Raw genomic sequence first — 13651 nt, forward strand, 5'->3', positions numbered from 1 at the left:
CTAAACTTCATTCTGCTGAGTAAGGTCCGCTGACACGCTGTTGAACTCGGTGGCGCGAGTGCTCATGCCCAGATACTGCTTCAGGAACTCACTGAAGCGTTTCTGATTGTTCCACTTGCGGGCTGACTTCCGCACACCGATAAAGCCACCGTACCTCTTTTGGTACGACCGCCCAGGAGAAATCAGCTTCTTGTAGCCGTGCCTCCCTTTGAGGAAGCCGCCGAACCGCTTGGAGATGCTCAGCCCCACTTCATCGGGCCCTCTTGCTGCTGCTATGTCATCACCCCCCTCCTCCTGCCCTGCCTCCTCCTCCGCTTCTTGCTCTTCCTCCAAGGAGAGGGAATTGTGGGCATTATAGGTGGCGCTGAGTTGGCTCCCCCTGATGCTCAGGCCTGGCTCCTTCAGCCCGAGGGCCCGGGTGGCATGGTCAAACCTCTGTAGGGCAACGGATGGTAACAGATCTCTTTCTGCCTGCTCATCCCCCTCCTCTGGAAGCATGGCCTCCACCTCCTCCTGGGATCTCTTCAGCGTGGCACCCACTATGGAGATAGAGGAGAACGGCAAGAGCCTCAAGGCCTTGGTACAGAGGTCCCATGAAAGGGCTGGGGAGACGTTGGCCTCACACTCGACGAGGCACACCTGATAGAGAGACAAAAGATGTTATCAGGCTTTGTACAATAACACTTCATTTGAGAAAAATTCATTCACAGAAAAGCTAAATAACCATTTTAGAAAACATCACCTGCTGAAAATGCATTCTAATTCAGTCTGTATGCCAACGACCTTTAACCAAAAACTTTTACCACTTCAAATATTTTAGTATTTGCTTTCATTTTATGTTCACAATCATTTTACAATCTCATATCATAATCAGTTGGGTCTGGACCAGAAAATGCATGGTTTGCAAATTAAACATGCGGTTTGTCATTAGCATTTTTTTTAACTTGAAGACTTCGCTGTGTGTGTGTGTGTGTGTGTGTGTGTGTGTGTGTGTGTGTGTGTGTGTGTGTGTGTGTGTGTGTGTGTGTGTGTAAGAGGGTGTTTTTGTTCTAATGAGTATAATGCCTCATCTTTGTACAAAGGACCAGCTGCTCTCAACATGAAATAGACTGAACAATTGACTCCAGGGGGAAACTATGTATGATTCCTGACTAATTTCACTGCTTGAATCCACCTCAGTCAGGATGGGGAGATAAAGATAAAGAGGAGATGAAGGCTTGGAAAAGCCAACAGAGGCATAGATTGTGTAAATTGGGGTATAACTAATCATACAATAGTGCTTTTTAATGTTTTTGCCTTCAGTGTCTTTTTCTTGTTTTATTTTGTTTTGTTTTGTTTTTTTGTTTTTTTTGCTCTCAGTGTAGACAATGCATGCCAAAGTGTAGTGTAGTGTAGTGTAGTGGTCAGCGAGTTTCTTTGCTTTTCTTTAAAAGAAAAGCCTCATACTCATATTTATTTCCCAAGATATTAAAGCAGGACATAAAATCACTATCCGCTCAAACATCATAAGTCAGTTAAATGTCACTATAGTAAAAGCCTAAGTGAAAAAATATTGGCTGCGTGGCTTACTACTGAATTCATGGTGCACGGCATCATCTCTTCAATCATCTAAATGTTCCCGATTACAAGGGGTTCATAAATAGTGAAGGTAGTGGTGGAAAACTGATAGTCTGCTTTGCTAAGCAGAGCATTTTGCGAAGGCTCAAGGAGCATTGATATCAGTCTCATACAGCAGCTACTCTTATCACAGAGATAATCCATAATGTCACTCCTCGTACACAGGAGGAGCTGGAAATCTAAAGCAACGGTCTAAAATAATTTCCCATTGAAAGCCCTGTGTATACAGGTTTTCATTCCAACCAAACAGTAATATGGCCATTTAGTTACCACCAACATTGTAGTTAAAGGTTTGCTGATCACTGAGGGCAATCAGCCAGTGTATTGTTAGGTGGAAATGTAACCTGCAAACACTGGCTTAAAGTTAGGATGCTTGTGATCAGAAGGGCTTTTAGTTTGAATTTGAGACAAGTAGAGAGTGTATAAAAATGTGTATTTATCTACTGTATGTAATTTGTTATTTAATATCTCGTTATGCAACTAAAAACTAATTTTTACAAACTGGTCTCAACCTAAGTGTTGGTTACTATTTTATGATTTACTCTCTCTCTCTCTCTCTCTCTCTCTCTCTCTCTCTCTCTCTCTCTCTCTCTCTCTCTCTCTCTCTCTCTCTCTCTCTCTCTCTCTCACACACACACACACACACACACACACACACACACACACACACACACACACACACACACACATTTTCTTGCCTATTTGACCTTTTACCAGCAAAACCTTTTAAAGACCTCTGGCCTTTCCTGGGACCTACAATGCTAGAAACATTGTTAATGTATCACTTATTACTGACACTGTTGTTCACAACAGTTTTAAGACAGCTGTGGTCAAACCTCTAATTAAGAAACTACACCTCAATCCAGGGTCTCTCAATAACTATCGACCAGTCTCTAATCTTCCATTCTTTTCTAAAGTGCTAGAGAGAGCTGTGTATCAACAACATTTGACCCATATTGAGGAGAACGACATATATGAACCTTTTCAATTGGCTTTAAGGGCCTGTCACTCCACTGAAACTGTGCTGACCAGAGTGGTGAAGAATCTTCTAATTGCTATAGACTCTCCATCTCTCTGCTTCTACTGCTGGACCTCAGTGTAGCCTTTGACACCATTGATCACTATTAGACAGAGTACATTGTAATTTTGGTGTCTCTGGCTTAGCTCTCACTTGGCATAAGTCCCACTTATCTGGAAGAACATAGTGTATCTACTATAATAATATTACATTGAAATTCTCTGACATTAATTATGGCATACCTTAGGGCTCAGTTCTCTGCCCTCTACTTTTCTCTTTTTATATTTCACCTCTTGGCCAAATCATACTCAGTCAGGAAATAAATTTCTATTGCTATGCAGATGATACTCAGCTGTATGTGCCTATAAGTAAAGGCTGATGATCGTACACAAATGACGAATTTAGATGCCTGCTTGGCTGCTTTAAAAAATAGGATGTCACTACATTTCTTACTTTTAAATTCGGATAAAACTGAGATGCTGGTTTTTGGCCCTGCTAGACACAGACACCAATTTAAAAATAAAAATCAACAACTCTGTGATTTCACAAAGTGTGGCAGCCAAAAATCTTGGTGTTACATTTGATCCCAGCCTTTTGTTTGATAAGTACATTAAAGAAATCACCAAGACTGCCTTCTTTCCCTTATGTAACATAGCTATAACTCAATCTTTCCTTTTCATGGCTGACACAGAGACTGTAATACATGCATCTATTTCATCCAGACTTGATTACAGTATGCTCTGTTTTCAGGTCTGCCACATGCTAGTATTAAAAGTCTTCAGATGGTTCAAAATGCTGCAGATAGAATCCTAACTAAAATTAGAAAATTTGACCATATCCCACGAATTCTTGCATCACTTCATTGGCTTCCTATCCATGTGAGATCAGACTTCACGGTGCTCTGCTGACTTATAAAATCCTAAATGGGCTAGCACCATCATACCTGTCTGATCTCCTTAGACCGTGCATTCCATCTCAAGCCCTCCACTCTCCAAATACAGGGTTCCTGTGTATACCCAAGGTTAGTCAGCTGATGGCAGGGCCTTTTCCTATCAGGCTACATTCTTGTGGAATAACATGTCTGCTGCCATCAGACAATCAGTCTGTTGACTCTTTTAAGTCCAAACTTAATCTCATCTTTTTGCCTTAACCTACAATTAGTTTCCTTTAAATTGAGTACTTCATGACCTTTACCACATGGCAGGTTGGTCTCTTTCTCAATTAGTTTACTAAGCACTTTTCTGCTGAAGAGATTATAGAGTACAGATTATTTGACTATTGCAAACTGTTCTCTTCTCTCATATGTCTTTTCTCTCTCTAAATTATGTCTTCTTTTTCTTCTCATGTGTAGGTGAATGATGTGATGTGAGTCTCTCCCGTGTGCATGTGTAGTGTCCTCCTCCCAGGTCTCCATGGTGATGGTGGCCGCCACCTGAACACTGCTTGGCATCCTCCTCATCGCATTTTTCATATATCTTATAAATCCATATAATTTTGTTATCCTGTTTCAATGTTGTATATTTTCTCACTCTGATGTGTGACTAATGTTTTTTCTTGTCTCTTCCCCCATGTATGTGAATGGTGGGATGTGAGTCTCTCCTGTCTGCATGTGTAGTCTGGCTGCCAGGTCTATATGGTGACGGTGGTCATGTGGCTCAGGTCCTAGGCTGTTCCGATGGCATCTGGACACTGATTGGCATCCTTCTCATCATATTCTTCATATACCTTATAATGCTATTATAATTGTTATCCTCTTGCAATGTTGTATTCTGTAAATTGTGGGGTTTTTTTGTACACACAACAACCATTGTACATCTGCCTGTCTTGGGAGAGAGATCCCTCCTTGGTTGCTCTCCCTGAGGTTTACTTTTTCTCCTTATTAATTTAAAAAAAAATTTTTTTAGGGAGCTGTTCTTTATCCAATGCTAGTGTCTAAGGACAGGATGTTGTATTGCTGTAAAGCCCACTGAGGCAAATTTGTAACTTGTGATATTGGCCTATACAAATAAAATTGATTTGACTTGATTTAAGTACTACCAGAATGCTAAGTAGCATCATACAGATTTTCACTGCCGGACATCAAACCACACCTATTCCCATTTCACAATCCCATTTGATTCTGATTCTGATTAAATTTACACTTCTATACAACACAGCAGCTGGCTTAAAGCAGGTCGTTGTGGTTAAACGTATCCTTGTATGCCAAAGACCAAGTACACACACACACACACACACACACACACACACACATGCACATATACACTCACCGGCCACTTTATTAGGCACACCTGTCCAACTGCTCGTTAACGCAAATTTCTAATCAGCCAATCACATGGCAGCAACTCAATGCATTTAGGCATGTAGACATGGTCAAGACGATCTGCTGCAGTTCAAACCGAGCATCAGAATGGGGAAGAAAGGTGATTTAAGTGACTTTGAACGTGGCATGGTTGTTGGTGCCAGACGGGCTGGTCTGAGTATATCAGAAACTGCTGATCTACTGGGATTTTCACGCACAACCATCTCTAGGGTTTACAGAGAATGGTCCGAAAAAGAGAAAATATCCAGTGAGTGGCAGTTCTGTGGGCGAAAATGCCTTGTTGATGCCAGAGGTCAGAGGAGAATGGCCAGACTGGTTCGAGCTGATAGAAAGGCAACAGTAACTCAAATAACCACTCATTACAACCGAGGTATGCAGAAGAGCATCTCTGAACGCACAACACGTCGAACCTTGAGGCAGATGGGCTACAGCAGCAGAAGACCACACTGGGTGCCACTCCTGTCAGCTAAGAACAGGAAACTGAGGCTACAATTCGCACAGGCTCACCAAAATTGGACAATAGAAGATTGGAAAAACGTTGCCTGGTCTGATGAGTCTCGATTTCTGCTGCGACATTCGGATGGTAGGGTCAGAATTTGGCGTCAACAACATGAAAGCATGGATCCATCCTGCCTTGTATCAACGGTTCAGGCTGGTGGTGGTGGTGTAATGGTGTGGGGGATATTTTCTTGGCACACTTTGGGCCCCTTAGTACCAATTGAGCATCGTGTCAACGCCACAGCCTACCCGAGTATTGTTGCTGACCATGTCCATCCCTTTATGACCACAGTGTTCCCATCTTCTGATGGCTACTTCCAGCAGGATAACGCGCCATGTCATAAAGCTTGAATCATCTCAGACTGGTTTCTTGAACATGACAATGAGTTCACTGTACTCAAATGGCCTCCACAGTCACCAGATCTCAATCCAATAGAGCACCTTTGGGATGTGGTGGACCGGGAGATTCGCATCATGGATGTGCAGCCGACAAATCTGCAGCAACTGCGTGATGCTATCATGTCAATATGGACCAAACTCTCTGAGGAATGTTTCCAGTACCTTGTTGAATCTATGCTACGAAGGATTAAGGCAGTTCTGAAGGCAAAAAGGGGTCCAATCCAGTACTAGCAAGGTGTACCTAATAAAGTGGCCAGTGAGTGTATATTTAAATAACTGTTAAAAGAAACACTCAACGGTAGGGAAAGTGCTCAACAAATAAGGAGCAAAATAATCCAGTTAGTCAAGTAAACTCTTTATGAGACAACTGGATTATATATTTAAATATATATATATATATATATATATATATATATATATATATATATATATGAATATTAATTATTATTAATTAATATAATAATATTATTCCGCTCCTCATTTGTTGAGCACTTTTATTAACACCATTGATGGTTTCCGGGAAGAAAAAAAAAACGCTATATATATATTTAAATATGTCTTCTTCTTTTGGCATGTTCCCTGTTTCTCAGGGGTCGCCACAGGGAATTTTGCCCTCCATAGCTTTCTGTCTGATGCATCCCTCTCCCACAGTCCACCCCTCCTCATGTCTTCATCTATCTGGTCACTCCATCTTTTCCTTTGTCTTCCTTTTTCTTTTACCAGCTATTTCCATGTATAATACTTTATTTCACACATAGTCTAAGTCTCCTCTCTGTAAATGCCCAAACCATCTCAATCTTATCTCTTTCAATTTCTCATTCATTCTTTTGATCTTGATCGTGGCTCTCATTTCTTCATTTCTCATCCGGTCTTTTCTAGTCACTCCAAGGACCAACGCTGCATGTTCATCTTTGCTACTTGTAATGTAGATTTCTAGCCTCTCTGTTGTTGTCGCCGCTTCCATATTTCAGAGCAGGGCAGGCCTGACTACTGATTTGTATACCTTACCCTTTACCCTCAATGGCATTTTGTCATGAAGTACTCCACAAATTCCACCCAGATTGTGTCCTTTTCTTGACTTCCTTCTCACCACCACCTTCTGGCTGTATTGTTGAACCTAAGTACTTGAATTCATTAACCTCTGGGACATCTTCACCTCCTAAGGTCAATCCTGGAATTTCTACCTTCTTATTTATACACAGGTACTCAGTCTTTTTTCTGTTGATCTTTAGTCCTCTGATCTCTAGTGTGTCTCTCCAATTTTCAAGATGTCTCCAACCTGTTCTTTTCTTTTATTATTTTTTATTTTCCCCCTTTTTCTAATTAATTGTTCCGGCCAATTACCCCACTCTTCTGAGCCATCCAGGTCGCTGCTCCACCCCTCCTGTCAATCCGGGGAGGGCTGCAGACTTCAACATGCCTCCTCCAATACATGTGTCACATGTCGCCAGCCGCTTCTTTTCACCTGACAGTGAGGAATTTCACCAGGGGGATGTTGTGCATGGGAGGATCACGCTATTCCCCCCAGTTCCCCCTCCCCATTGAACAGGTGCCCCGACCAACCGGAGGAGGCGCTAGTGCAGCAACCAGGACACATACCCACATCTGGCTTCCCACCCGCAGACACAGCCAATTGTGTCTGTAGGGAAGCCCTCTCCAACCTTTTCTTGTCTTTGTTTGCCAGCGCGATGTCATCAGCAAACATGTTCCAGGGTGGCTCTTTCTTAAGATGTTCTGTGAGGCTGTCCATTAGTATCACAAACAAGAAAGGGCTCAACGGCGATCCTTGATGCAGTCCGACCTTTACCTCAGTCTCAGTTGTTATTCCCACTGCACATTGAACAACGGTCTTACAGTCCCTGTACATGTCCCTGAATTATGCTAATGTAATTTTCTGCCACTCCCTTTGCTCTTAGGCAATAAGACAACTCTTCTCTCAGTATTGTACCATATGCCTTCTCCAAATCAATAAATACACAGTGCAATTCTTTCTCTCCTTCAATGTATTTTTCAGCTAAGCTCCTGAGAGCAAATATCGCATCTGTGGTACTACTTCCAGGCATGAACCCAAATTGTTTTTTCTCTATAGTCACTTCCTTCCTAAGTCTCACTTCAATTCTCTCCCATAACTTCATTGTATGGCCCATCAATTCTATCCCTCTGTAGTCATTTCAGCTTTGAGCATCACCTTTATTCTTGTAAACTGGTACCAATATGCTCTTTCTCCACTCATCTGACATTTTCCCCACTCTGTATTATGTTGTTGAGGAGTCTAGTCAGGAACTCTATGCCACTATTGCCTAAGTATTTCCAAACTTCTGCTGGTATATTGTCCGGTCCCACAGTTTTTTCATTTTTCATTTGTTGCAATGTTTTTATCAACTCATCCCTTGAAATCTCTCCCACGCCCTCTTTGTTACTTGGTGGTTCATCTATCCTGCTTTCGCTGTTATTCTCTTCATTCATTAGGTAATTGAAATAATCCCTCCATCTCTGTAAAATATGCTTATCTTTTGACAGTACTCTTCTATCAGTGTCCTTGACCAGTTTTACTTGTTCAACATCCTTGTTTGCTCTGTCTCTCTGTCTATTCTATATATATATCCTTCTCTCCTTCTTTTGTACAGCTCCTTGTATGTTCTTGCCCTTGTTATTGCTACCGCTCTTACTTTTTCTTAGTTTCCCTGTAGTCTTTCTTGTTTTGCTCATTCTCATTTATGGCCAGTTTGGCGTTGACTAATTGTTTCTTCTTTTTGCAGTGCACTTCTTCCTCCCACCACCAACTTTCCTCTCCCTTATTTTTTTCTTCCTGGAAATTCTCCTAGCATTTACCTGCATGCTTTCATTAGTCCTTCTGCTGTTCTGTCACATTCCAGTGGCAATCTATCTCCCAACAGCTCTCTTACCTTCATCCTAAAGGTTTATCTACAAGGATCCTCCTTCAGCTTCTGCCATTGAATCTCCCGTACTGCTGGTTTTTGTACTCTGAATTTCTTTCTTGCCTTTATTTGGTAGATCAGTGGTCTATGTTGCTTTGTTACACACTTGCTTGGTATTACTTTGCAATTCACAGATACCCTTAACTCAAAGACAATCACACAGGTAACCATCAAATGTGGCATATACCCAGGTGATGCACTATCTCTGCTGCTGTTCTGCAGATGCCTGAACCCCCTCAGTCAGATCATTACAAAGAGTGGCTATGGATGCAGGTTCAGAAGTGAAGTAACCATCAGCTGCCTCATATAAAAATACACACACATACACATAGAAAATCTCCCTCTCACCCTTTTTTGGGTGGTGTGTCTTCCTTAAGCTGGGGTTCACTACCAGAGGCCTGAAAGGTCCTGCAGAGTATCTTAGCTGTTCCTAAGACTGCACTTTTATGGACAGAGACCTCAGATGTTGTTCCTGGAATCTGCTCGAGCCACTTTCCCAGTTTGGGGGTCACAGCCCCTAGTGCTCCAATTACCACTGGGATTACTGTGGATTTCACATTCCACATCCAATCTAGTTCTTCCTTCAGCCCTTGGTATTTCTCTAGCTTCTCATGTTCTTTCTTCCTGATGTTGCTGTGGCTGGGGATTGCTACATCGATCACTACTGCTGTCTTCTGTTCCTTGTCGACAACCACAATGTCTGGTTGGGTAGCCAGCACCTGCTTGTCAGAACTTGAAGTCCCACAGGATCGTTGCTCTGCCATTCTCAACCACCTTTGGCGGTGTCTCCCATTTGGACTTGGGGACTTCCAGTTTGTATTCCATGCAGATGTTCCTGTACACTATCCCAGCCACTTGGTTATGCCTTTCAGTGCACGCTTTCCCAGCTTGCATTTTACACCTTGCTACGAAGTGCTGGACTATCTCAGGGTGTCTTTACACAGCCTGCATCTTGGGTCTTGTCTGGTGTGGTAGACCTCTGTCTCAACCGATCTGGTGTCACGTGCCTGTTCTTGTGCTGCTATGATCAGAGCCTCTGTGCTGTTCTTTAGTCCAGCCTTTTCTAGCCACTGATAGGATTTCTCGATATCAGCCACATCTTCTGTCTTCAGCCTAGTACATCCTATGGAGGGGCTTAGTCTTCCATGATACCTCCTTTTCTTATTCCTCCCCACTCTGTCTTCTGCTGCCTGGAGTACTCACTAAGCAGTATAGATACAATCCAGTGAGTCAAGTAAATTCTTTATGAGACAGTACAAGCCTGTTTCATGCCATAAGCAATTATCTGCTTGCTTATGGTATGAAACAGGCTAATACTGTCTCATAAAGAATTTACTTGACTCACTGGATTATACTATATATATATATATATATATATATATATATATATATATATATATATATATATATATATAACTTTGTTAAAAGAAACACTCAACGGTAGGGGAAGTGCTCAACAAATAAGGAGCAAAATAATCCAGTTAGTCAAGGAAATTCTTTATGAGACAGTACAAGCCTCTTTCATGCCATAAGCAATCATCAGCTGTCAATCAGCTGACGATTGCTTATGGCATGCAGGCTTGTACTGTCTCATAGAGAATTTACTTGACTAACTGGATTAGATAGATAGATGGATAGATAGATATAGATAGATAGACCTGATGCTAAAGGCAATCAAGGACAGTCGCAGACAGGCAGTAAGTAAGAACATTTTTGATTCCCAAATGAACCAAGTGTCCTGTTCAATCGTCCTCACCCCTCCACCTCCAAATGCATTTTAAATCACTCTAGAAGACAGCAACAGCTAACTGCCTGAAATGTTGAAATCCAGTGGGCACAAGGACAAAAACAACAGTGAAGAGATCACCAGACATAAAATACTGACAAATGAAACACTCACACATCTGTCCTCAGGAATCAATTAGCCAGCACAAATTAAAACTCCGATGCCACAAGGGTAATTTGGTGAGTCACATATGGGGAGGGTGATGGAGGATGGCGAAGATAAGGCAGTAGAGGGGGATGGGGAGGAAGGTATAAATACTTTCCCCGGCATCTCCTCTGCTGTCAATGGACTGTAAAATGTTGAAAATAAATCATGTTGCACTGATGTGGAAATTAACATGTCTAATTTGCACAGAACCTCACATTGGCATGTTGTTAATGCTGACATCAGCGTCTTCTATTCTTAAAGTCAGCCCACAGAAAATAGATAGCATTTATTAAGATTACCTAGGCTGATGACACTCATCAGCCTCAAGTTTAAAATGCTCTAAAACAGGGTTTGATAGACAGGAAGGAGACGAGACTAATAGTTTACAGTGTCACTGTAACATAAATTTGAAATTAAACATTTGTCATCAAACCTGAATCTGTTCTGTTTTAGCTAAAAGTATCATAAACTGTATATTCACAATTTGTATCTCTGGCCCATTTGTAATGTAATTGGACATTATTTTTTTGGCGGAAAATTCATATTTTAATTAGCCCTCCACAATGGCACCTGCCATGGTTGCTTGGAGATTTATATGACGCGACTAGGTACAAAGCCTCCAAAGGTCATGTGGCGCTGCAGGAGCCTTACCATGGTGTTGAAGCTGACTTGTTGGGGTAGGATCTGGCTGCAGGAAAAACAGTCTCCCTGACAGTCACAGTGTCCAGGAACAGACAGACAAAGCAGCAACAGAGCCAGGAGAGAGGTCTTCATGGTACCACTGCCAAAATAACACAAGGGAGGAGAAACGAAAAGGTTCATACAAAAAAAATCAAATATCCACTGATTGAAGGCCCTCCTTGTGTGAGTAATTGTGTTTTTGGGATTTACGTACATGTCAATGCTCCAGAAACAGAAGTTGACAGTTTTTCCTGCCGACATCGCTCCAGAATTTTGATGCAAAATTCCAAAATTTGAAGTCAGCACTGAGATTTGTATGTGTTTGACTTCCATTAATGCTATATTATTTAGCAAATGCTTGATCATGCTGACGGAGGGACACAGATGAGAACCCAGCCTTACATGTATGAATGAACCAGGGAATAACTGAGTTTTGTGTGGGGCTTGACAAGAGGGGGATATTTGCTGATATATCCTGGTTATTTCTCCTCACATAGACCACGTGTTAGCCTACTCCTCCCCCTTTCTTGTTTGTGATCATAGCAGACTCCCCCTCAACAAAAAATCCCATTTTGAGCATTACTCACAGGTGAGAAAGGGGCAGAGCACAGCTGAAACTGGGGATGATCTCTGTAAGACGTCTTTCTCTTAAGGCTATTATGATCACCTTAATACACTCGTGTATTAAGGTGTTATTTGTGAGGTAACAAACTAGTTGACCATCTTTCTGATTTTCAACCATCAATGTTTTGTATGTTGGCTGTACTATGCACTTATTGTATCGATATAATACACATAAGCACAGGAAAGATTACTGAAAAATAAAATTCTTATTGCAAGATGAAAATATCTGTTCTTTGCCAGAAAGAAAAAAATGTCAAAGGTTAGGTCTCAGTTATGAAATGAGCTTTGCTCAATGAATGAAAATTTGCACAAACTAACAAGTGTTGCCAATGCAAACAGACTGAATGATCTCCGAAAGGATGTTGGCCTGTGACGGGGTAATCTAGAGATGAGCAATATAAAGGTCAATGTAGAGAAAAACAGAAAAAGACAGAGACAGAAGGAGGAAAAGTCAAACAAAGCAAAACATAAAGGGTGTGAGAGATCATGATGGAAAGAAATTTTCGGAGAGCACAAGTAAGTCAAATTAGACGCTGCAGAGAAAAGAGGAGAGAAGAAAAAGAAAGCGACTAAAAAGAGAGAAAGAAATGGAATGAAAAGGGGAGGATAGAAAATCCTTTGACCTTTTAGTAGAAACAGCCCGGTCTGGAACTATGATGTCAGGAGCACAACTTGTTTTTTTTTCACTCTTGAGACAAAGTCGTTTACTCTTTTAATTGATGCCTGAATTAAGGTCCCTGGACTGCAGCTTGCTGCAGCGCAGCTCTGAGTCACTGCTTATCGTGACTTAACAAACATGTTTGTCCATCCATCCATTATCCGAACCGCTTATCCTGCTCTCAGGGTCGCGGGGATGTTGGAGCCTATCGCAGCAGTTGTTGGGCGGCAGGCGGGGAGACACCCTGGACAGGCCGCCAGGCCATCACACAGGGCTGACATACACACACATTCATACCCAGGGGCAATTTAGTATGTTCAATTGTTTGTATTGCGCATAAACGTTTCCAGGCTTACACAGACAAGCACGCATGCACACACGCATGCGTGCACACGCACACACATAAATCAATCTTGTGCATAAATGGAATGGATGGGGCGTCCGGGTAGTGTAGCAGTCTAATCCGTTGCCAACCAATACGGGGATCGCCAGTTCGAATTCCCGTGTTACCTCTGGCTTGGTTGGGCGTTCCTACAGATACAATTAGCTGTGACTGCGGGTGGGAAGCCGGATGTGGGTATGTGTCCCGATCGCTACATTAGCGCCTCCTCTGGTCGGTCAGGGCGCCTGTTCGGGGGGACGAGGAACTGGGGGGAATAGTGTGATCCTCCCATGCACTATATCCCCCTGGCAAAACTCCTCACTGTCTGTTGAAAAGAAACAGCTGGTGACTCCACATGTATCAGAGGAAGCATGTGGTCGTCTGCAGCCCTCCCCAGATCGGCAGAGGGTGTGGGGCAGCATCTGGGATGGCTCGATAGAGGGGTAATTGGCCAGATGCAATCGGGGAGAAAAGGGGGGGGGGAAATATAAAATAATAAATAAAAATAAATAAATGGAATGGATTTTTTTGTGTAAATGCTTGTACAAATACCCAGCACAACCAAAGACTGACACAAGTGTA

General features: G+C 42.2%; 1 protein-coding gene across 1 annotated transcript; it reads right to left on the minus strand.

Annotated features, from left to right (window-relative positions):
* pnoca (prepronociceptin a) lies at positions 1 to 11498 on the minus strand. The gene is made up of 2 exons (XM_056279209.1): positions 11376 to 11498; positions 1 to 639 (listed from the first exon to the last, which is right to left on the minus strand). The coding sequence occupies exons 1-2, from the start codon at positions 11496 to 11498 to the stop codon at positions 1 to 3; spliced, it is 762 nt and encodes a 253-aa protein (XP_056135184.1).
* Between the last annotated feature and the right edge of the window lie 2153 nt (positions 11499 to 13651).

The sequence above is a fragment of the Lampris incognitus genome, chromosome 4, assembly GCF_029633865.1.
Source record: "Lampris incognitus isolate fLamInc1 chromosome 4, fLamInc1.hap2, whole genome shotgun sequence".
NCBI lineage: Eukaryota > Metazoa > Chordata > Actinopteri > Lampriformes > Lampridae > Lampris > Lampris incognitus.

Bases quoted from the DNA above. Each gene is read 5' to 3' on its own strand.
- pnoca (XM_056279209.1), bottom strand. From the start codon at position 11,498: ATGAAGACCTCTCTCCTGGCTCTGTTGCTGCTTTGTCTGTCTGTTCCT. The intron at 640-11,375 runs GTAAGGCTCCTG...TCTCTCTATCAG, and splicing joins AAGTCAGCTTCAACACCATG to GTGTGCCTCGTCGAGTGTGA.